General features: G+C 37.3%; 3 protein-coding genes and 1 long non-coding RNA gene across 5 annotated transcripts; all 4 read right to left on the minus strand.

Moving 5' to 3' along the window:
• Positions 1–882: 882 nt before the first annotated feature.
• LOC137139114 (uncharacterized) lies at positions 883–4,354 on the minus strand. Its single transcript, XR_010916272.1, has 2 exons — positions 2,030–4,354; positions 883–1,935 (listed from the first exon to the last, which is right to left on the minus strand). It is a non-coding gene; the product is annotated as an uncharacterized lncRNA (long non-coding RNA).
• Positions 4,355–7,468: 3,114 nt separating this feature from the next.
• Positions 7,469–12,317, minus strand: LOC137139105 (acidic mammalian chitinase-like). 2 transcript variants are annotated; one of them, XM_067525872.1, is made up of 11 exons: positions 12,205–12,317; positions 12,094–12,120; positions 11,770–11,974; positions 10,770–10,826; positions 10,511–10,676; positions 10,305–10,429; positions 10,098–10,221; positions 9,437–9,619; positions 9,220–9,336; positions 8,986–9,118; positions 7,469–8,891 (listed from the first exon to the last, which is right to left on the minus strand). In XM_067525872.1, the coding sequence occupies exons 1-11, from the start codon at positions 12,227–12,229 to the stop codon at positions 8,632–8,634; spliced, it is 1,422 nt and encodes a 473-aa protein (XP_067381973.1). In that variant the 5' UTR covers positions 12,230–12,317; the 3' UTR covers positions 7,469–8,631. The 2 variants fall into 2 exon arrangements, with proteins under 2 accessions (XP_067381973.1, XP_067381971.1); XM_067525870.1 differs by having other exon boundaries at positions 12,094–12,229.
• Positions 12,318–12,422: 105 nt separating this feature from the next.
• Positions 12,423–16,988, minus strand: LOC137139109 (acidic mammalian chitinase-like). Its single transcript, XM_067525883.1, has 11 exons — positions 16,821–16,988; positions 16,710–16,736; positions 16,386–16,590; positions 16,255–16,311; positions 15,996–16,161; positions 15,790–15,914; positions 15,583–15,706; positions 14,922–15,104; positions 14,703–14,819; positions 14,469–14,601; positions 12,423–14,374 (listed from the first exon to the last, which is right to left on the minus strand). The coding sequence occupies exons 1-11, from the start codon at positions 16,843–16,845 to the stop codon at positions 14,319–14,321; spliced, it is 1,218 nt and encodes a 405-aa protein (XP_067381984.1). The 5' UTR covers positions 16,846–16,988; the 3' UTR covers positions 12,423–14,318.
• A 56-nt stretch (positions 16,989–17,044) lies between these two features.
• Positions 17,045–21,864, minus strand: LOC137139107 (acidic mammalian chitinase-like). The gene is made up of 11 exons (XM_067525874.1): positions 21,409–21,864; positions 21,296–21,325; positions 20,996–21,200; positions 20,320–20,376; positions 20,054–20,219; positions 19,802–19,926; positions 19,588–19,711; positions 19,304–19,486; positions 19,079–19,195; positions 18,355–18,487; positions 17,045–18,233 (listed from the first exon to the last, which is right to left on the minus strand). Exons 1-11 carry the CDS (start codon positions 21,431–21,433, stop codon positions 17,938–17,940), a joined length of 1,461 nt encoding a protein of 486 aa, XP_067381975.1. The 5' UTR covers positions 21,434–21,864; the 3' UTR covers positions 17,045–17,937.
• Between the last annotated feature and the right edge of the window lie 659 nt (positions 21,865–22,523).

The following is a 22,523-nucleotide window of genomic DNA, read 5'->3' on the forward strand; positions in this document are numbered from 1 at the left end:
TTTTTTCTGCGCAATTTATATTTGGAATTGAATTTGGAATTGTCTGTTCTGTCAACCCACACTCTAAGAAGCTTTCTTTGGATAGAAAATATGAAGTTACACAGTTTTTACTGATGATGGGATTCAGCTCCAACTTACTAATTTGCCCCTTCCTGGTTTATGGAAAGGTTGCTGGCTTTCTATCATTTCTATATTTCATGTTGTTTACTTGGAAATGTAAAGTGAAACAATTAGGGAACACTAGAGCAGGGGTGCAGCACCGTTAATATGAGGAAAAAACTCATAAGTAGTAATTAAAGTTGTAATGTTGGTAGATGTTCCTTTGGCCATGCCTCTTTTGAGCTGTAGTTAAATGCTATTATTTTTCTAATTAAAATGCCTTCATCATAATTTTCCCACCTTGTCACCTATGATGTGCCACATGACACACTGTTGCACCTATTTTGCATGTTAACGTGACAAAATGACCAAATGAATGACAGATTGTACCCTCATATTTCAGGCAATTGGCAGGAAAGTTCTTTTTCTACAAGGACATTCTTTGTTTTGATTGGAGTTGACCAAGTCAGTTACACTATATCTTGTTTTTAATAGACAGTAAGAACCAGCCGATGGTTTCACTAAAATGTTCAAGCCTTGTTTTAAAAGTCATTACAAACTACTAATATCTGTGGAGAAAACTTGAGTAGCAGATAGACCATAAGTTCTGGCCTACACACCACAATAATTGATTGTATAGGAAATGATAATATAATTTCAAAGAAAAACTTGCTATTTTCAAAGACAGACACCCAGATCAGTGACACTTGTCTTGTCAAAAATGACAGTATCTGGTCTTAGACACCTCAAGTGTAATCACTAAAGAAACTTCAACATCCAGGATGTCTTTTACGGTTTATTATCTTGCAAGAGAGAAGTACGTCGACAGAGTTTCATGCCTCCATCCTATGCAGTTCTAAACTTCCTACATCACATATTTGTCTTATAACCTTCCGTTGCTGAGCAGAACATTCTACACCCTCAGGCTACTGCCACCAGCCCTTTTCTCCTTTTATGGAAACCTTTTCAGCACTTTGATAAGCAGCTGTGAGCATAGAGTTACTCTGGGTCACTACAGTGTGGGATGGTCTGTTGTTTGACAATAACTGACCTTTGAGCAGCTCTGCAAACACTTCAAGACAAAACATGTATATGAGACAAAGTTTGAACAACATTTAAACATCCTTCAAAAGTACTGAGTAAAAGTTGCCATTATAACTACGTAAAATGCAGTCATTTAATCATACTTGATTTTCCATCACACACTTTAAGCTGTACAGGTTACAATGTCAAACTTGTATCTGTTGTGCAGAACAATAAAAAGCAACAACCTTTTTACTGATTACAACGCACTCTGGAAATGATAATATAATTAAAAAAAAAAAAAATCTTGCCATTTCCAAAGACAGACACCCATGGGTGATCAGTGACACTTTAAGATGCTTTTTTCATTGTATACAGTGTTGTACGTACAGGTTACAATGTCAAACTCTGCTGTGCAGTACAAAATCAGTAATATGTTTGACCTGCTTTAGGTTGTGACTCAGTGGAAAAACCCAGAAGCATAATCCTAAACAGAAAATACATTTGTCCAAATAATTAATTCTTTAAAAAGTCAGGAATGATTTTCCTCACTGTTAGTCTGATTTTGTGGAATGTATAATGTGTGTGTAAGGGTTTAGGGCCAATCACAGCATTTGCAGCTGTCTTTAAACACCAAATTATCTGGACAGTTTAGGATCCAGGTGATGCCATTAGCACAGCTATAAAATGAACCTGGGGCATCAGCTTTCCTATAAAACCCAGCCAGCTTTGTAGCACAGAAAGTCACAGAAATCGTCTGAGGTTGGTCATCATCTATAGAGAGAGTGACTGCATTGTGAAGATGGGGCAAATCTAAAGAAATGATAGTAGAGGTCATTTTTAGTATAATCAAAGCACAAATGCTTGGTGAATATGCAGCTAAAGAGTTTAGATCTTGTTGACTTACCTAAAGCCAAAAGAGAGCGAAGATAGTTGATGAGAGTATAGTTTCCCTGTCCACAATACTCTCCAGCAAAGTCATCTAGATCCAGAGCCCAGACAAAGGCTCCTCCAAATCTGTTGTCTTTTAGGTAACGAACCTGAATAAATAATGATAGCAACCCTTCAGCACCTATGTCTGGATTTATACACCAATTTTATTTAGGTGTTCAACAACATTTTTTTGCTAAAAGCTAGCAGCTAAAAACTAACCTCTTCAAGCATCAGCTTGATCCAGTTGGTCAGAATGTGGCTAATATGCAAACACCATGATTTGAAACTGCTGATACTGTGACACATACTCTGCTACTAACCACCTAAGTCCCTTCAAATACACAGTTATACTGATGATGGGATTCAGCTCCAACTTACCAATTTGCCCCTTCCTGCTTCATGGAAAGGTTGCTGGCTGTCTATCATTTCTCTATTTCTCTTTTTGTTATGTAATGTGTTATCCTGAAAAGTAAAACTAATGTGTAACACATTACTTCTTACAATATTGCTGAAAAACAAAAATCTTTGTTACCTAAAATTTAACTTAGGTTCTATGACCTGATTCAAAATACCTACAAACTGTTAAATTTGAAACCAAAACTCTGTAGAGTAGTTGTTTTGATGTATTGAGGACAAAACCTGAAAATATCTGCAAAATGTATTTGCTGATAGGTGTCTCTAATGCTTATTGTCTTATGTGACAGCTTGACACAGAAATGTCAAATCATGACACTTCTGCACCTCAGAGATTAGCTCCTCATGTTTCAGATATATTCGAAGCATGTTGTTTACTTGGAAATGTAAAGTGAAACAATTAGGGAACACTAGAGCAGGGGTGCAGCACCGTTAATATGAGGAAAAAACTCATAAGTAGTAATTAAAGTTGTAATGTTGGTAGATGTTCCTTTGGCCATGCCTCTTTTGAGCTGTAGTTAAATGCTATTATTTTTCTAATTAAAATGCCTTCATCATAATTTTCCCACCTTGTCACCTATGATGTGCCACATGACACACTGTTGCACCTATTTTGCATGTTAACGTGACAAAATGACCAAATGAATGACAGATTGTACCCTCATATTTCAGGCAATTGGCAGGAAAGTTCTTTTTCTACAAGGACATTCTTTGTTTTGATTGGAGTTGACCAAGTCAGTTACACTATATCTTGTTTTTAATAGACAGTAAGAACCAGCCGATGGTTTCACTAAAATGTTCAAGCCTTGTTTTAAAAGTCATTACAAACTACTAATATCTGTGGAGAAAACTTGAGTAGCAGATAGACCATAAGTTCTGGCCTACACACCACAATAATTGATTGTATAGGAAATGATAATATAATTTCAAAGAAAAACTTGCTATTTTCAAAGACAGACACCCAGATCAGTGACACTTGTCTTGTCAAAAATGACAGTATCTGGTCTTAGACACCTCAAGTGTAATCACTAAAGAAACTTCAACATCCAGGATGTCTTTTACGGTTTATTATCTTGCAAGAGAGAAGTACGTCGACAGAGTTTCATGCCTCCATCCTATGCAGTTCTAAACTTCCTACATCACATATTTGTCTTATAACCTTCCGTTGCTGAGCAGAACATTCTACACCCTCAGGCTACTGCCACCAGCCCTTTTCTCCTTTTATGGAAACCTTTTCAGCACTTTGATAAGCAGCTGTGAGCATAGAGTTACTCTGGGTCACTACAGTGTGGGATGGTCTGTTGTTTGACAATAACTGACCTTTGAGCAGCTCTGCAAACACTTCAAGACAAAACATGTATATGAGACAAAGTTTGAACAACATTTAAACATCCTTCAAAAGTACTGAGTAAAAGTTGCCATTATAACTACGTAAAATGCAGTCATTTAATCATACTTGATTTTCCATCACACACTTTAAGCTGTACAGGTTACAATGTCAAACTTGTATCTGTTGTGCAGAACAATAAAAAGCAACAACCTTTTTACTGATTACAACGCACTCTGGAAATGATAATATAATTAAAAAAAAAAAAAATCTTGCCATTTCCAAAGACAGACACCCATGGGTGATCAGTGACACTTTAAGATGCTTTTTTCATTGTATACAGTGTTGTACGTACAGGTTACAATGTCAAACTCTGCTGTGCAGTACAAAATCAGTAATATGTTTGACCTGCTTTAGGTTGTGACTCAGTGGAAAAACCCAGAAGCATAATCCTAAACAGAAAATACATTTGTCCAAATAATTAATTCTTTAAAAAGTCAGGAATGATTTTCCTCACTGTTAGTCTGATTTTGTGGAATGTATAATGTGTGTGTAAGGGTTTAGGGCCAATCACAGCATTTGCAGCTGTCTTTAAACACCAAATTATCTGGACAGTTTAGGATCCAGGTGATGCCATTAGCACAGCTATAAAATGAACCTGGGGCATCAGCTTTCCTATAAAACCCAGCCAGCTTTGTAGCACAGAAAGTCACAGAAATCGTCTGAGGTTGGTCATCATCTATAGAGAGAGTGACTGCATTGTGAAGATGGGGCAAATCTAAAGAAATGATAGTAGAGGTCATTTTTAGTATAATCAAAGCACAAATGCTTGGTGAATATGCAGCTAAAGAGTTTAGATCTTGTTGACTTACCTAAAGCCAAAAGAGAGCGAAGATAGTTGATGAGAGTATAGTTTCCCTGTCCACAATACTCTCCAGCAAAGTCATCTAGATCCAGAGCCCAGACAAAGGCTCCTCCAAATCTGTTGTCTTTTAGGTAACGAACCTGAATAAATAATGATAGCAACCCTTCAGCACCTATGTCTGGATTTATACACCAATTTTATTTAGGTGTTCAACAACATTTTTTTGCTAAAAGCTAGCAGCTAAAAACTAACCTCTTCAAGCATCAGCTTGATCCAGTTGGTCAGAATGTGGCTAATATGCAAACACCATGATTTGAAACTGCTGATACTGTGACACATACTCTGCTACTAACCACCTAAGTCCCTTCAAATACACAGTTATACTGATGATGGGATTCAGCTCCAACTTACCAATTTGCCCTTTCCTGCTTCATGGAAAGGTTGCTGGCTGTCTATCATTTCTCTATTTCTCTTTTTGTTATGTAATGTGTTATCCTGAAAAGTAAAACTAATGTGTAACACATTACTTCTTACAATATTGCTGAAAAACAAAAATCTTTGTTACCTAAAATTTAACTTAGGTTCTATGACCTGATTCAAAATACCTACAAACTGTTAAATTTGAAACCAAAACTCTGTAGAGTAGTTGTTTTGAAGTATTGAGGACAAAACCTGAAAATATCTGCAAAATGTATTTGCTGATAGGTGTCTCTAATGCTTATTGTCTTATGTGACAGCTTGACACAGAAATGTCAAATCATGACACTTCTGCACCTCAGAGATTAGCTCCTCATGTTTCAGATATATTCGAAGCATGTTGTTTACTTGGAAATGTAAAGTGAAACAAATAGGGAACACTAGAGCAGGGGTGCAGCACCGTTAATATGAGGAAAAAACTCATAAGTAGTAATTAAAGTTGTAATGTTGGTAGATGCTCCTTTGGCCATGCCTCTTTTGAGCTGTAGTTAAATGCTATCATTTTTCTAATTAAAATGCCTTCATCATAATTTTCCCACCTTGTCACCTATGATGTGCCACATGACACACTGTTGCATCTATTTTGCATGTGAACGTGACAAAATGACCAAATGAATGACAGATTGTACCCTCATATTTCAGGCAATTGGCAGTAAAGAAAAAGTTCTTTTTCTACAAGGACATTCTTTCTTTTGATTGGAGTTGACCAAGGCAGTTACACTATATCTTGTTTTTAATAGACAGTAAGAACCAGCCGATGGTTTCACCAAAATGTTCAAGCCTTGTTTTAAAAGTCATTACAAACTGCTAATATCTGTGGAGAAAGCTTGAGTAGCAGATAGACCAGAAGTTCTGGCCTACACACCACAATAATTGATTGTATAGGAGCTTGATGTCACAGTCTTACGATAACCAATGCTTAGGCATGTTAAACAGTTTTGACAGCAGTAAACGCACTTTGACATTTGAACTTTTGCGATTTTACTGATGAGTAAATAAGGACAATGAATATATCAGAATCATGTTTTATGTGTAAATTTCAGTTACCATAGATATATGTATTAATTCTGTATTGCAACTCCATTACTAGCCTTAGTCTTGTTGTTTAAAAACTATATTATGCATAGGAACATGTTTGTATTTTATACACGCAGACATTTTGAAATCTTTGAAATAAAAAAAAATGGGTTCCCAAAAATCAACGTATAAGTAAACCCCACATCCCAGATAAAATGTTAGTACTACAATGTTTAACTTATAGGAATAATCAGTCCCTCCTTCTTCATTTAAGGTGGAATCCAATAATAAGGTGCAATACCACCATCTGCTGTTTTATGCTGGAGTGGTGCCTGGGTTTTTTTTCCCCCTTAAATAAAACCAATCCCATATGAATTCTACCTGTACCTACCCCTTACTCTAAAATGGCATGTAGAGTAGACCCTTTACCTTAAACCTAACATAATATTAATTCAAATTCAGGTACGTAAGAAAATGTTCTTTTCTTATGTAAGATAACAAAAATGGCTAAGGAGTGGACAAAAAAGGTTATAGTAAAATAATAAGAAAATCAGTGCAGAGGTTTGCAAACCCCTTAATAAGTGAATTAAAAATAAACTTCAAATTTGTCTTCATTCATTTATAATGAAAAAATACTTGTACTAAGTGAATGACCATTAAATTTTATGTGGTTGAAGAAAAGGCTTTTACTGTTTTTGTCATTTCAAATTAAGGGGGATGCAAACTATTGCACCCAACTGTATGCTAACGTATGCCAATGACTGAACATGAACAAAAGAAGGAATAAGATGTTCCTGTACAGTGTAACTGCAGTTCTGAGGTGCAGTTGTTGAGGAAGCTAAGGTCAATTATCAGATCATAGACAAGACGTTCTGGTGTCCAGAGCCTAATTAGATCTGATGAGGGCACAATGACCACTGTGATGACCATTGACCATTGTCTGATTCCAACAAATATGGAGGGCTTCACAACCAAATCTGAGGTGCAACAACAGACATGACTGTAATATAATTCTGACCCTGCAGGGCAGAAAACAGAATTCCTCATTCTGGTTCACACTGAATGGCCCATCTGTTCTTTAGCGAGTGAGACAGTACAGTAGCTACCTTTGTATTGTGTCACTTTTAGAAACAGTCATGGTGTCTGTTCAAAAAAAAAAAAAAAATCATAACTGTAAAATCATGTCAGCATTGTAATTTGGAATAACAGAAAAGGTAAACAAATAAAACATGTAAATACAAACTAATAAAGAGGAAGGGTAGAGAAACGGGCTTCTGAGTAATTGTTTAAAAAAAATAAGCAGAGAAAGGAGAAACTGGTTAGCATTTATAAGAGCTCAGAATGAACATGATATCCGTCAAATTATCCGTACTGTAGAAATAATAATGATAATGATAATGAGTTTTTTGGCTCATGACACAAGTATATTTTGGCACATTCCTTTTTCTAACTAAAAGTCACATTTATAGTTAAACCTACAGTAGGACCAACTGACTCTGGAGAGTCATACTGCTGGCTGCTGCTTTATTTTCCTACTTTGTTTTTTTTAGTAATTTATAGCTCAGAGGCCAATGCTTTTGTATGTAGTGCATAGACAGTCTTAAAGCTACAGTATACCCATCATCCATCACCTCAGAAAAAGCCCATTAAAATGAAGAAAACATACAGTAAGAATACACAAAGGGAGGAGCTGCAGTATGGCTGTGTATTAGTATATTCTAGCACCACGTAAATTAGAAGAAGAATTCATTATAATTTGTACTTGGCTAGGAAAAAAGCAACAACCTTTCTACTGATTACAACGCACTCTGGAAATGATAATATAATTTAAAAAAAAAATCTTGCCATTTTCAAAGACAGACACCCAGATCATTGACACTTTAAGCTGTTTTTTTCATTGTATACAGTGTTGTATGTACAGGTTACAATGTCAAACTTGTATCTGCTGTGCAGTGCAAAATCATTAGTATGTTTACCCTGTTTTAGGTTGTGACTCAGTGGAAAAACCCAGAAGCCAAAACCTAAACAGGAAATACATTCGTCCATTCATTCATTCATTAAAAAGTCAGGAATGATTTTTTCTCACTGTTAGTCTGATTTTGTGGAATGTTTAATGCAGGGGTCACCAACCTTTTTGCTACTTCTTGGGTACTGATAAATGTGAAGGGCTACCAGTTTAGGACGCACTTTTGAAATACCAACTTTGCTCAATTTACCGTAATTACATGTTATTATCAATAATTAATTAAATTAAGGATATTCATCTATGTGAAAACACGGATCATGTTAACTATTTCTCGCAATAACTATCAAATGTGATTTAAAAAACAATATCAAAAAAAACGTTAGATGCAGCTCATTGGTAAGTGGCGCTATGGTGAGCTATTTTTAGAACAGGCCCGTGGGCTACTCATGTGATCCTTGCGGGCTACCCACGGGTAGTTGGTGACCCCTGGTATAATGTGTGTGTGAGGGTTTAGGGCCAATCACAGCATTTGCAGCTGTCTTTAAACACTAAATTATCTGGACAGTTTAGGATCCAGGTGATGCCATTAGCACAGCTATAAAATGAACCTCGGGCATCAGGTTTCCTATAAACCCCACCCAGCTTTCCAGCACAGAAATTTTTATCAGCTATTTTGGATGAAGCAGTGGTTGCAGGACCTGGCGAAAGTGTCGTCTGAGGTTGGTCACCATCTATAGAGAGAGTGTCTGCAGTGGGAAGATGGGGCAACGCTAAAGAAATAATAGTAGAGGTCATTTTTAGTATAATCAAAGCACAAATGCTTGGTGAATATGCAGCTAAAGAGTTTATATCCTGTTGACTTACCTGAAGCCAAAAGAGAGCGAAGATAGTTGATGAGAGTATAGTTTCCCTGTCCACAATACTCTCCAGTAAAGTCATCTAGATCCAGAGCCCAGACAAAGGCTCCTCCAAATCTGTTGTCTTTTAGGTAACGAACCTGAATAAATAACGATAGCAACCCTTTAGCACCTATGTTTGGATTTAAACACCAATTTTATTTGGGTGTTCAACAACATTTCCACAGAAGCATGTGTCTACCTTTGTCTCAAAACTGTCTTTGTTGTCATATCCAACCCACTCGTTTTGTTTGGTGGCATAGGGAACTTTCTGGTCCCCAATCATGTGAACACTGGCTCCTTGAAGAAAAGTGCAAATCTGTAAAGAGGGTAGAATTTTTTTTATTTAACTGATGCATTCAAATACATTTTGAAGATTATCAGTAACATACAGTGTAGAGTTTAATAAAAAGTTTCACCTCATAATACGACCAGAAACCGGCCTCTCCTGTAAAAGGACCTGCAGTAGCAGGGCCACTGACTGGTGCTCCAACATCACTGGACTGAGTTGACAGTTTAAAAGTTCGCCCATATGTAGCAAAGCCCATATTTAGCTTTTCTACCGGTGTTCCCTTGTCTCGCCAGTATCTCATGGCAAAGTCCTGAAGCATAAAGAAAAAAGAGATGAAGTTGATGCTGAACAATGATCTCAGAAAATGCTAATTACTGCACAATTCCAAGCAGTGTGATCATGTGCATATAGAAAGCTGAGCCCAATGAAATAAAAAGATGGCTGCAATAATCTCAGGTTTCATTAAGAATGATTCACTTAACAGAGCATCACTCAATAGAAATCGTTTCCTTATTGCTCCTCACATATCAGTTCATACTATTGCTCACCTATCCAGAGGAGCTGAAGCTTAACTGAGTATCTGAATCACATACTTGAACAATGTTATGATTACTTCAAGTCAGTCTTCACTTTGCATTTATAGATACACTAAATTCTGAAATTGAAAGTGTGTAACAACAGGTGCACGATAAGACACTCATTGACAAAAATGAAAAAATTGTGATTAAAGGAGAATGAAATGTAGGTTTACACTGATGATGCAGTTAAAATATGAATCCTGTACTCACAGTATTGAAGTAAACGTTGTCTCCTGTGTCATGGGATCCTTTGTATAAGGGGCTGTGATGTCCTGTCACTGTCTCCCATGTACCATGAAAGTCATACGTCATCACATTAATGAAATCCAGGTACCTGATAAAATGCAGGTGCAACCAAATTTGCTAAAATAACATGGCAGCCATTTATGGGGAAAACGTGATAACATTTAAGTGTACTTTGCAATCTCTGCAATTTCATAACCAGCATCAATGGTTCCTTTCCCAGCTCCAACAGCAGCAGAGAGAATCAATCTTGGCTTGCCGGTTTGCGTTCCCTCAGCCTCGTAGGCCTCTAGGAGTTCCTGTATACAGCCAGAAATGAAGAAAAAGTCACTTCATGTTCACTATCAGCTTAACATCAGCACAGTAATTCTGGGTCTGACCTTGCATAACACAGTGAATCTCTGCTTATCCTCCTGAGGACTCCCTCTAGCAGCAGGGTATTCCCAGTCCAGGTCTAATCCATCAAACCCATATTTTCTCAGTAGATTGATAGAAGATTGGATAAATGTATTCCTATTGGCTTGTGTTGACACCATTGTGGTGAATCTGAGTAGCATGTTGGGGAAAGAAATTTGCTAAAATGAAGACATATGTATACATTTACACGAAGCTTTATTAATTGTTTGACAAATATCTCACTTCTGTGTTCCAAATGTCCAGCCTCCGACTGCCAACAGGGTTTTGAGATTTGGATTCCTGTGGACACATGCAAAATTACCTGGCAGCAGGGATTGTCACAGTCCTGTCCCTGTTTTTAAGTTATCTAGCTTTATTTCCTGTTTTGGCTTTTATTTTATTGATCCTCCTGTGTCTTTCCCTGTGAGTCTGTTTGCTGTCTTTACTTTCCTTGTTTTGTCCTCATTTGTTTCCCCTGTCCTTTTTTACCCTGCTCTCCCCACTGTTCTCTGCCGGTTTGTAGCATGTGTAAGTGTGTGTAGATAGTCTGTTTGCATTCTGCACAAGTTTGTTTGCTGCCTGATCCTCGTGTGGACTCTGTCAAAGTTTTTTGGTCTATGGTTTGGTAACCCCTTGTTTAAGTGGCTTTGTTATTCCTAGTTATGTGGTTTGGTTGTTTCTTGTTATAGTGGTTTGGTTCTCCTTTGTTAGGTTTGCATTAGTTTATCCTCTGTCTGGTTGCGTTACCCTGCTTCGTGTATTAGTTACCCCTGTTAATTTCCCATTGCCTCTAGTTTAGTTTGTTTATATTTTATTCCTATCTGTGTATCCCTGTTTAGTTCATTGGTCTCTGTTATTTTGCCCTCTTCTTACGTGTGCGTGTTAGAACTAGTTACGGTCTTGTCTGGTCCCTGGGTGTTCCTTACATTGTGTCTGTCGTGTATGAGAGCACCCCATTTGTTTGTTTAGCTGTCCTGTCTGTAGTTCACCCTATTCATGTATAGTCTGTCATTTAGTTACCTTTAGTTCTGTAAAGTTTATTACCCTCCTGTTGAAGTGATTTTCACTTGTGTTAAACCCTCCTGTTTCCTTATTAATAAATACCCTTTTCTTTATAACTCCTTTAGCCGTCTCCTTACTTGGGTCCTTGTAAATTACTTATACAAACCGTAACATTGATTGTTTTTTTGTTTTTTTAGCATTTTACATCGTAATTAGACTTGTCAGACACTTTTAGACTGACCTCTGCTTGAGTCCATTAAAGGCATTGTAGAGTTGCTCATCATTCCATTCTATGGTAACCAACTCATTTGCTTCATTCATACCAGAAAAGGCATAGATCAAGTGGGTGCACAGGTTTGGGTCAATATTTAAAGGTAAGAACCTCCCATTGCCAGGTCTGTATTGGGACCAGTTAGTGTAATAACACACTAGTCTAGAAGACGAGACTAAAAATGAAAGATCTTTACTTTTTGGACACATTATTCAACAGTAATAAACATCCAGATACCAGTTGCTACTAAGGGTTTGTATTATTAATAGTTGATACTATAAGTTTTGAACTCACCCAAACTGCCAAGGGAAAGGCAGAGACCTTTAAAGTTGCATATTATATCAGTCAGTAAATATTTCATCAACATAAATTCCAGGAAAACAATATCTTTTCCCTGGGCCTTACCTGCAATTAGAAATAGCCTGCTCATGACGGTTGTGCTTGGATGAGCCCTTGCAAAGTCAGTAATAGAGTACCAAATATCTTTGTTTTGCTAAATATATATATAGATAGATCATGTAATAATTAACCAGAAATTAACTATTAACCAAAGTCTAGGACATGTACCAGTTGCTTCACCCAGGTGAAATGACACAAACTGATAAAAAAACAAACATACAGTATGACTCCACAAAGAAAAGCATGTTTTGGAACACAAATTATTGACAGAGATGTGTTGTTCTTCTGCAATGTGGTGCAAAAATCATACATTTACATTTACAGAGCAGAATGTAACAATTGTCCTGTCATTGGTGCTTTGAAATGTCTTCAGTTCATAACTAAAAACTGTTTGTGTCAGTGCCAAAATCTAACACATGGTAGTCACAGCCAGTTTCTCACCAAGATAATGAAACAGCTTCAAATGTACATTTCAACGTGGAAGCACTGATAAAAGGAGTTGCAAGCTATTGCACCCAACTGTATGCTGACTTATGTCAATCACTGAACATGAACAAAAGAAGGACTTAGATGTTCCTGTACAGTGTAACTGCAGTTCTGAGGTGCAGTTGTTGAGGAAGCTAAGGTCAATTATCAGATCATAGACAAGACGTTCTGGTGTCCAGAGCCTAATTAGATCTGATGAGGGCACAATGACCACTGTGATGACCATTGACCATTGTCTGATTCCAACAAATATGGAGGGCTTCACAACCAAATCTGAGGTGCAACAACAGACATGACTGTAATATAATTCTGACCCTGCAGGGCAGAAAACAGAATTCCTCATTCTGGTTCACACTGAATGGCCCATCTGTTCTTTAGCGAGTGAGACAGTACAGTAGCTACCTTTGTATTGTGTCACTTTTAGAAAACGTCATGGTGTCTGTTCCAAAAAAAAAGATCATAACTGTAAAATCATGTCAGCATTGTAATTTGGAATAACAGAAAAGGTAAACAAATAAAACATGTAAATAAAAACTAATAAAGAGGAAGGGTAGAGAAACGGGCTTCTGAGTAATTGTTTAAAAAAAATAAGCAGAGAAAGGAGAAACTGGTTAGCATTTATAAGAGCTCAGAATGAACATGATATCCGTCAAATTATCCGTACTGTAGAAATAATAATGATAATGATAATGAGTTTTTTGGCTCATGACACAAGTATATTTTGGCACATTCCTTTTTCTAACTAAAAGTCACATTTATAGTTAAACCTACAGTAGGACCAACTGACTCTGGAGAGTCATACTGCTGGCTGCTGCTTTATTTTCCTACTTTGTTTTTTTTAGTAATTTATAGCTCAGAGGCCAATGCTTTTGTACGTAGTGCATAGACAGTCTTAAAGCTACAGTATACCCATCATCCATCACCTCAGAAAAAGCCCATTAAAATGAAGAAAACATACAGTAAGAACACACAAAGGGAGGAGCTGCAGTATGGCTGTGTATTAGTATATTCTAGCACCACGTAAATTATTCATTATTCAGAAGAATTCATTATAATTTGTACTTGGCTAGGAAAAAAGCAACAACCTTTCTACTGATTACAACGCACTCTGGAAATGATAATATAATTTCAAAGAAAAAAATCTTTCCATTTTCAAAGACAGACACCCAGATCAGTGACACTTTAAGCTGTTTTTTTCATTGTATAGAGTGTTGTACATAGAGTTTACAATGTCAAACTTGTATCTGCTGTGCAGTACAAAATCATTAGTATGTGTACACTGTTTTAGGTTGTGACTCAGTAGAAAAACCCAGAAGCCAAAACCTAAACAGGAAATACATTTGTCCATTCATTCATTCATTAAAAAGTCAGGAATGATTTTCCTCACTGTTAGTCTGATTTTGTGGAATGTATAATGTGTGTTTAAGGGTTTAGGGCCAATCACAGCATTTGCAGCTGTCTTTAAACACTAAATTATCTGGACAGTTTAGGATCCAGGTGATGCCATTACCACAGCTATAAAATGAACCTGGGGCATCGGCTTTCCTATAAACCCCACCCAACTTTGTAGCACAGAAATTTTTATCGGCTATTTTGGATGAAGCAGTGGTTGCAGGACCTGGAGAAAGTGTCGTCTAAGGTTGGTCACCATCTATAGAGAGAGTGTCTGCATTGTGAAGATGGGGCAAATCTAAAGAAATAATAGTAGAGGTCATTTTCAGTATAATCAAAGCACAAATGCTTTGTGAATATGCAGCTAAAGAGTTTATATCCTGTTGACTTACCTGAAGCCAAAAGAGAGCGAAGATAGTTGATGAGAGTATAGTTTCCCTGTCCACAATACTCTCCAGTAAAGTCATCTAGATCCAGAGCCCAGACAAAGGCTCCTCCAAATCTGTTGTCTTTTAGGTAACGAACCTGAATAAATAATGATAGCAACCCTTCAGCACCTATGTCTGGATTTATACACCAATTTTATTTGGGTGTTCAACAACATTTCCACAGAAGCATGTGTCTACCTTTGTCTCAAAACTGTCTTTGTTGTCATATCCAACCCACTCGTTTTGTTTGGTGGCATAGGGAACTTTCTGGTCCCCAATCATGTGAACACTGGCTCCTTGAAGAAAAGTGCAAATCTGTAAAGAGGGCAGAATTTTTTTTTTATTCAACTGATGAATTCAAATTTATTTTGATGATTATCAGTAACATACAGTGTAGAGTTTAATAAAAAGTTTCACCTCATAATACGACCAGAAACCGGCCTCTCCTGTAAAAGGACCTGCAGTAGCAGGGCCACTGACTGGTGCTCCAACATCACTGGACTGAGTTGACAGGTTATAAGTTCGCCCATATGTAGCAAAGCCCATATTTAGCTTTTCTACCGGTGTTCCCTTGTCTCGCCAGTATCTCATGGCAAAGTCCTGAAGCGTAAAGAAAAAAGAGATGAAGTTGATGCGGAACAATGATCTCAGAAAATGCTAATTACTGCACAATTCCAACCAGTGTGATCATGTGCATATAGAAAGCTGAGCCCAATGAAATAAAAAGATGGCTGCAATAATCTCAGGTTTCATTAAGAATGATTTACTTAACAGAGCATCACTCAATAGAAATCGTTTCCTTATTGCTCCTCACATATCAGTTCATACTATTGCTCACCTATCCAGAGGAGCTGAAGCTTAACTGAGTATCTGAATCACATACTTGAGCAATGTTATGATTACTTCAAGTCAGTCTTCACTTTGCATTTATAGATACACTAAATTCTGAAATTGAAAGTGTGTAACAACAGGTGCACGATAAGACACTCATTAACAAAAATGAAAAAATTGTGATTAAAGGAGAATGAAGTGTAGGTTTACACTGATGATGCAGTTAAAAAATGAATCCTGTACTCACAGTATTGAAGTAAACGTTGTCTCCTGTGTCATGGGATCCTTTGTATAAGGGGCTGTGATGTCTTGTCACTGTCTCCGATGTAACATGTAAGTCATACGTCATCACATTAATGAAATCCAGGTACCTAAAATAATGCAGGTGAGATCAAAGTCGCTAAAATAACATGGCAGCCATTTATGGGGAAAACGTGATAACATTTAAGTGTACTTTGCAATCTCTGCAATTTCATAACCAGCATCAATGATTTCTTTCCCAGCTCCAACAGCAGCAGAGAGAATCAATCTTGGCTTGCCGGTTTGCGTTCCCTCAGCCTCGTAGGCCTCTAGGAGTTCCTGTATACAGCCAGAAATGAAGAAAAAGTCACTTCATGTTCACTATCAGCTTAACATCAGCACAGTAATTCTGGGTCTGACCTTGCATAACACAGTGAATCTCTGCTTATCCTCCTGAGGACTCCCTCTAGCAGCAGGGTATTCCCAGTCCAGGTCTAATCCATCAAACCCATATTTTCTCAGTAGATTGATAGAAGATTGGATAAATGTATTCCTATTGGCTTGTGTTGACACCATTGTGGTGAATCTGAGTAGCATGTTTGGGAAACAAATTTGATAACATGAAGACATATGTATACATTTACAGGAAGCTTTATTAATTGTTTGACAAGTATCTCACTTCTGTGTTCCAAATGTCCAGCCTCCGACTGCCAACAGGGTTTTGAGATTTGGATTCCTGTGGACACATGCAAAATTACCTGGCAGCAGTGATTGTTGTTAATTAGACTTGTCAGACACTTTTAGACTGACCTCTGCTTGAGTCCATTAAAGGCATTGTAGAGTTGCTCATCATTCTGTTCTATGGTAACCAACTCATTTGCTTCATTCATACCAGAAAAGGCATAGATCAAGTGGGTGCACAGGTTTGGATCAATATTTAAAGGTAAGAACTTCCCATTGCCTGGTCTGTATTGGGACCAGTTGGTGTAATAACACACCAGTCTAGAAGACGAGACTAAAAATGAAAGATCTTTACTTTTTGGACACATTATTCAACAGTAATAAACATCCAGATACCAGTTGCTACTAAGGGTTTGTATTATTAATAGTTGATACTGTAAGTTTTGAACTCACCCAAACTGCCAAGGGAAAGGCAGAGACCTTTAAAGTTGCATATTATATTAGTCAGTAAATATTTCATCAACATAAATTCCAGGAAAGCAATATCTTTTCACTGGGCCTTACCTGCAATTAGAAATAGCCTGCTCATGACGGTTGTGCTTGGATGAGCTCTTGCTAAGTCAGTAATAGAGTACCAAATATCTTTGTTTTGCTAAGTATATATAGATAGATCATGGTAATAATTAACCAGAAAATTAACTATTAACCAAAGTCTAGGACATGTACCAGTTGCTTCACCCAGGTGAAATGACTCCAACTGATAAAAAAAACAAAAAAAAAATACAGTATGACTTCAGAAAGAAAAGCATGTTTTGGAACACAAATTATTGACAGAGATGTGTTGTTCTTCTGCAATGTGGTGCAAAAATCATACATTTACATTTACAGAGCAGAATGTCACAATCGTCCTGTCATTGGTGCTTTGAAATGTCTTCAGTTCATAACTAAAAACTGTTTGTGTCAGTGCCAAAATCTAACACATGGTAGTCACAGCCAGTTTCTCACCAAGATAATGAAACAGCTTCAAATGTACATTTCAAAATGTATCAGTATTACAACAAAAAATACGATGTCACTATTACATAGTTTGCACTCAACAGGTTAATGATCAGGGATGAACTGTAAAATAAGTAATATAACCAGATTTGAATGAACATGGGTCACTGCTAAGTAAATGGAAACAGTTTCTGACAAGATTGTTTGTTTATTCTACTATATCTGTATTGTTTTTGAAAAAATACTATTCACTCGTATAAACCCAGTTTGTAAAAATGTTCACATTATTTTAGTATCAACCCCCCCAAAATACCATATATATTACTGTAGTGTAAGCACTAATTTGTTGTTGTTTGATGTGATCATGACTGGCTTCTTAATCATACTGTTTATACAAGTGGAGGAAATACATTTTTCTCTAGCAGACTTTAAACGAAACAACCAAGTGTCCCAGTGGATCTAAAATAGTTAATAAAATTATGTCAGTTAATTGTTTATTTGCAAGACTTTGAAAGAAGTAGTAATATCAAAGTGCATATGTCAAATGCTGCACATGATTCATGTATGTTTTTGTCTTATTGTTTTAGGGAATCATGCTGCATCATGTAAAAGGATGGAATTTACTGCATATATTTTTCGTTGAGAAGGAAAAAATAAAGAGAGAATTATCAAAAGAGGGGCTTATTTAAACCCAGTTGCAGCATTTGCATCTGTCACTAAAAACAAGATTAACTGGGCATCTCTGGAGTTGTGTGTGTCCGTGGAAGCACTGATAAAAGGAGTTGCTATCTTTGTCATTTTTGTAGAGTCCGTCAGCTTTCCCAGCACAGAAACCGCTTCCAGGAACAACAGATGTGGCGGAAGCACTGGCAGCAGTTGTAGCACTGGCAGCAGTAGCAGCACTGGCGGTGTTGGCTGGGTCTGTGTGGTTTGTAGTTATCTCTGGTTGATGTGTGGTTACAGGAGGAGGGGGCAGAATATCTAGCGAGATAAAGTACATTTAAATTTAGAGAGTAGACTGTAAATAGAAGAATTTACTTTTTAGGTAGAAGTGATAAAGCATTGACATGCTGTGCAGTGTTGGGGTCTAATTTCTGTTTACCTGAATTCAGAAGAGAGCGCAAATAACTAATAAGGGGATACGTCCCCTGTCCACAGAACTGTCCAGCAAAGTCATCCAGATCTAGAGACCAGACAAAGGCTCCTCCAAACTTTTTATCTTTCACATACTGTGCCTGTGGGGAAACAAAATGCTGCACTTTAAAATACAGGTTTTGTGGTTTGAGTAAAAATATCTAGTAATAAGTTGTTTTATACAACATACAACAACAAGTTATTCCAAAAATCTAAATTGGGTTCAAAGCCGTTATGTTCAGAGCTGTGTGGCTGGTTGCTGCTCAGTGTTCATGTCCAGTAAAACCAGGTGGTAGTAAAGTTTTGTGATTCCCTCATTCTCTCTTCATTTTGCAGACAAAAGTGGTGAACACAGTTCTCCCACAGTTCTTCTACAGTTTTAATTCATTCATTTGATACTCTGGACTTATCTTGGGATTTCTTGGTAGATCCAGACCTCAAAAGCAGTCTTTGTTTTATGAGTGGTTTGGACTTTAAACACCCTGGGTTATAGTTTTAATCTGCTGTATAACATACCTAACATGTAATAGAGATTCTATTCTAACAAAAATTTGTTCCTCCTCTGAAAGAAAGAAAGAAGTGCCACCTTGTGTTCAGTTTGTGGTACTGTAAACTGTAGGAGGTGAGTTTGCAGCTTCACTGTGAAGAGATGAACACAGAGAGCTAAGTTTATATATTTTTTACTGTATTACCTTAATTTCAAAGCTCTGTCTGTTATCAAATCCAACCCACTCATTGCCTTTAATGCCATAGGGCACCATTTGCTCATCAATCCAATAGATGCTCCCTCCTTGGAGGAAAGTGCAAATCTGTGTAAACAAGAGAAAATTATATTGAAACATCCTCAAAATTATATGTGGCATCTTTGTTATTTTTTCACTGATTAAGTTTTGTTCTACTGTTGATCCTTTACTTACTTCATAGTAGGACCAAAATCCAGCTTCACGGGTGTAGGGTCCAGCAGAGGCCGGTCCGCTGGCTGGTGATCCAATGCCGCTAACTGCTGATATTGTGCGAAATGTGCGTCCATATGTTGAAAATCCACTAATGAGCTTTTCTGGTGGAGCTCCATTGTCTCTCCAATACCTCATAGCAAAGTCCTGTCAAAAGGAATACAATTATTAAAAAAAAAACAAAAAAACAAAACAAAATCCTTTGCTATCCAGGATAATGAGGGAAAGTTGTTGAGGATTTTACTCACCACATTGTAGTAGATGTTGTCACCATGATCGAAGGAGCTCCTGTACAAAGGACTGTTATGACCTGTGAATGGGTCCCATGCTCCATGAAAGTCATAGGTCATAATATTGATAAAATCTAGAAACCTGTCAGATGCACAAAACACAAGGATCATGTGATACATCAAGAAGGACAAGTTAGGATGTACAATAATTGCTCTATTCACATGAGCTAACTTGGATACTTCAGCTACTTCATAACCATTGTCAATGTTTCCCTTCCCAGCAGCCACTGCAGCTGTGAGCAACAATCGTGTTTGATTGGTCTCAGCAGCTTCTCTTTCAAAGGCAGCAAGTAGTTCCTAAGTGTAAGTGTGAAATCATTCAGTCACACTGTTATATCACAAATCTGGAAGCCATGTTGATGAGGTATCCTGTAAGATTTTGTCAATCCTGCAGACCAAGCACGGTTTTCATTTCCAAACTGACCTTGCACAGCACTGTAAACCTCTGCTTGTCCTCTGGGGGGCTTCCCCGTGCTCCAGGATACTCCCAGTCCAGGTCCAGCCCATCAAAGCCGTGCAATCGTAAGAAACTGATGGAGGACTCTATGAACCTCTGGCGGTTGCTCGGAGATGAAGCCATGATAGTAAATCTATAAAGACATAAAGCAAACTATAGATATGCTGTTTATGGGATTTGTATTATATATTGTTACCCAACAGCTGCTTGATTCCTTGTTGTTGCAGACTCACTGTGCTGTTCCGAAGTTCCAACCCCCAACAGCCAAGAGAGTCTTCAGGTGTGGGTTTCTGAGAAAATGTGCAAAAACATGGAGATTTACAGTACGATTAAGATAAGGAAAAACATAAATCCTTTACTTATGTAAAGATAAAACACACACAAAAACAATCTGGTTCCCCCTGAAAAGGTCTGATATCAAATGAACCATAAACATAACCATATAGATATTGTAGTTAATATAGTTAACAACTAAATCTCTATTGGTCCCTTGTTTTCACTAATGTATAGGTTGGTCAAGAAGATATTTACAACTGATGCTCAGATAAATTCCTACCCAGGCTCATTTTTAAAGTTTACATGTAAAATGTTTTTTTTGTAGCTATAAACTTCACTTGTGAGTCGCTTTGGAAAAAAGCGTCTGCTAAATTAAGAAATGTAAATGTAAAAAAATTTGGAGTGAAACATTATGAATTAGTCTTTTTGTCACATGCATATATTTTAATCTGTGCAGCTAAATGCAGGAGTAGCATGAACTAGACCAGAGGATTTGCTCGTCTGCCTGCCACAAAGGTAAAAACCTGGTAAAAAGGCTGTTTTTCACAAGTAACAGAAGGTTGATATTTTGGAGAAACAGCTGCTTTTGGGAGAAAACAAACTAAAACAGTGGACATGGCAGGAATAACTCACCGATTCTTGAGTTCATTGAAGGATTTGTAGAGAACATCATCATTCCACTCATAGGGTGTCAGCTCATTGGAAGGGCTGATTATTGAGAAGGCATAGATTAGGTGTGTGCAGAGGTTGGGGTCCACATTGGCAGGCAGATATTTGCCAACACCTGGTCTGTACTGGGACCAGTTGGTGAAGTAGCAAACCAGTTTGGCTGACGACACTTTTGGAAAGAATAGAAGAAATTCGACTTACATTTCTGTTCAGGGTTTGGCAACTGTCAAGGATACGAAAATAAGTTAAATATTGAATTCCTACCCACGTGAAGACACATCAAAAGGGAAAGTCCTGAAAACAAAGCCATTTTTTAGAACGTTTTTGCGAATGTTTATGGTCTCTGATTTATATATAACTGAAAGTATATAACTTACCGGCCAAGATAGTTAGCTGAGCCATGCTGTGTCAGCTAAGCCTTTTCCTCGGAGTGTTCGGCAAAGACAAAAGCTGTTGTGCTTTTCTAAAATGAAATCAATAAAACCTACCTTTAAAATGTAAGCTACTAAACCTTAACTTACCTATACAACTTACACTGGATGGATGTGCCTCTGTTCTAGCGGGGAGTGCTGTTTTATACATGTGATAAGACTGGGACAAAGGCTGAAATTCCGCTGAGGTGTAATGAACGCATCAGTGTATGATAATTGGTGCTGTGAAACTGGTCACACTACACTATGTGGAGCTGATTGGTGATCATATCTGTTTTTATTGCCAAATAAATCAGAACACATGAGTTTATGTAAACTTGCCACTGTGCACTTGCCTAAATCAGGAGAGCTGAAAACTTTTTTTTTTTTCATTTGTTGAATCACTGTTGACCTTACAAGGAGCAGATTGTGGTTAAAACAGTTGAGGTTGTATAAGTTATAAAACATTTACAGTGGAGTAAACTACTTTACGTACACATTTCCTTTTTAGGATACAGTATATGATCATGTCCTTACACTGTCATCAGTGCATATACATATAGTCCTCATACTATGTAGGTGTGGTTGCCTCTTATCCACCAGGGACCCACTTTTACAGCTGTGATAAGACAGGGCCCAAGGCAGAAATTCTATAGAGGTATAATGAATGCTTCAAGTGTACAGTATGTACAGATATACAGTATGTACTGTACTCTTTTATTGTTTCAGTCAACTCATTTCATCTTCCCAGAGGTACTGTAGTTGATATATTATTATACTGTATGTAACAACATGCACTGTGTATGCATACTTCACGTGTACCAGAGCAGCAGGACGACAACTAACTTTATAAACAACAACTTGCTTTATAAAATATATAGCATTACAAATGTCCATCATGGCCTTCATATTTATAGCTTTATCTGACAATAAAAGAGCAAAAGATTACGTTTCAGTAGCTGGAACCTTCAAACGTGTAAAACTTTATTTAAAAATTCAGTTAATTTTTCTTACTCCTAAATATATTTTACATTGTCTCAGCCCAACCATTCATTTTCAGTTTCTCAAGCATCACAGCCCTG

The sequence above is a fragment of the Channa argus genome, chromosome 13, assembly GCF_033026475.1.
Source record: "Channa argus isolate prfri chromosome 13, Channa argus male v1.0, whole genome shotgun sequence".
Classification (NCBI taxonomy): Eukaryota; Metazoa; Chordata; class Actinopteri; order Anabantiformes; family Channidae; genus Channa; species Channa argus.

Coding starts and splice junctions, on each gene's coding strand:
- LOC137139109 (XM_067525883.1), bottom strand. CDS start 16,845: ATGAGCAGGCTATTTCTAATTGCAG. Junction 15,105..15,582: donor ACAACGTTTACTTCAATACT/GTGAGTACAGGA, acceptor TTTACGCTTCAG/GACTTTGCCATGAGATACTG. Junction 14,820..14,921: donor GTTTCTGGTCGTATTATGAG/GTGAAACTTTTT, acceptor CCCTCTTTACAG/ATTTGCACTTTTCTTCAAGG.
- LOC137139107 (XM_067525874.1), bottom strand. CDS start 21,433: ATGGCTCAGCTAACTATCTTGGCCG. Junction 19,927..20,053: donor GGTTTACAGTGCTGTGCAAG/GTCAGTTTGGAA, acceptor ACTTACACTTAG/GAACTACTTGCTGCCTTTGA. Junction 18,234..18,354: donor GCGCTCTCTTCTGAATTCAG/GTAAACAGAAAT, acceptor TTATCTCGCTAG/ATATTCTGCCCCCTCCTCCT.
- LOC137139105 (XM_067525870.1), bottom strand. CDS start 12,229: ATGAGCAGGCTATTTCTAATTGCAGGTAAGGCCCAGGGAAAAGATATT. Junction 9,620..10,097: donor ACAACGTTTACTTCAATACT/GTGAGTACAGGA, acceptor TTTATGCTTCAG/GACTTTGCCATGAGATACTG. Junction 8,892..8,985: donor TCGCTCTCTTTTGGCTTCAG/GTAAGTCAACAG, acceptor TTATTTCTTTAG/CGTTGCCCCATCTTCCCACT.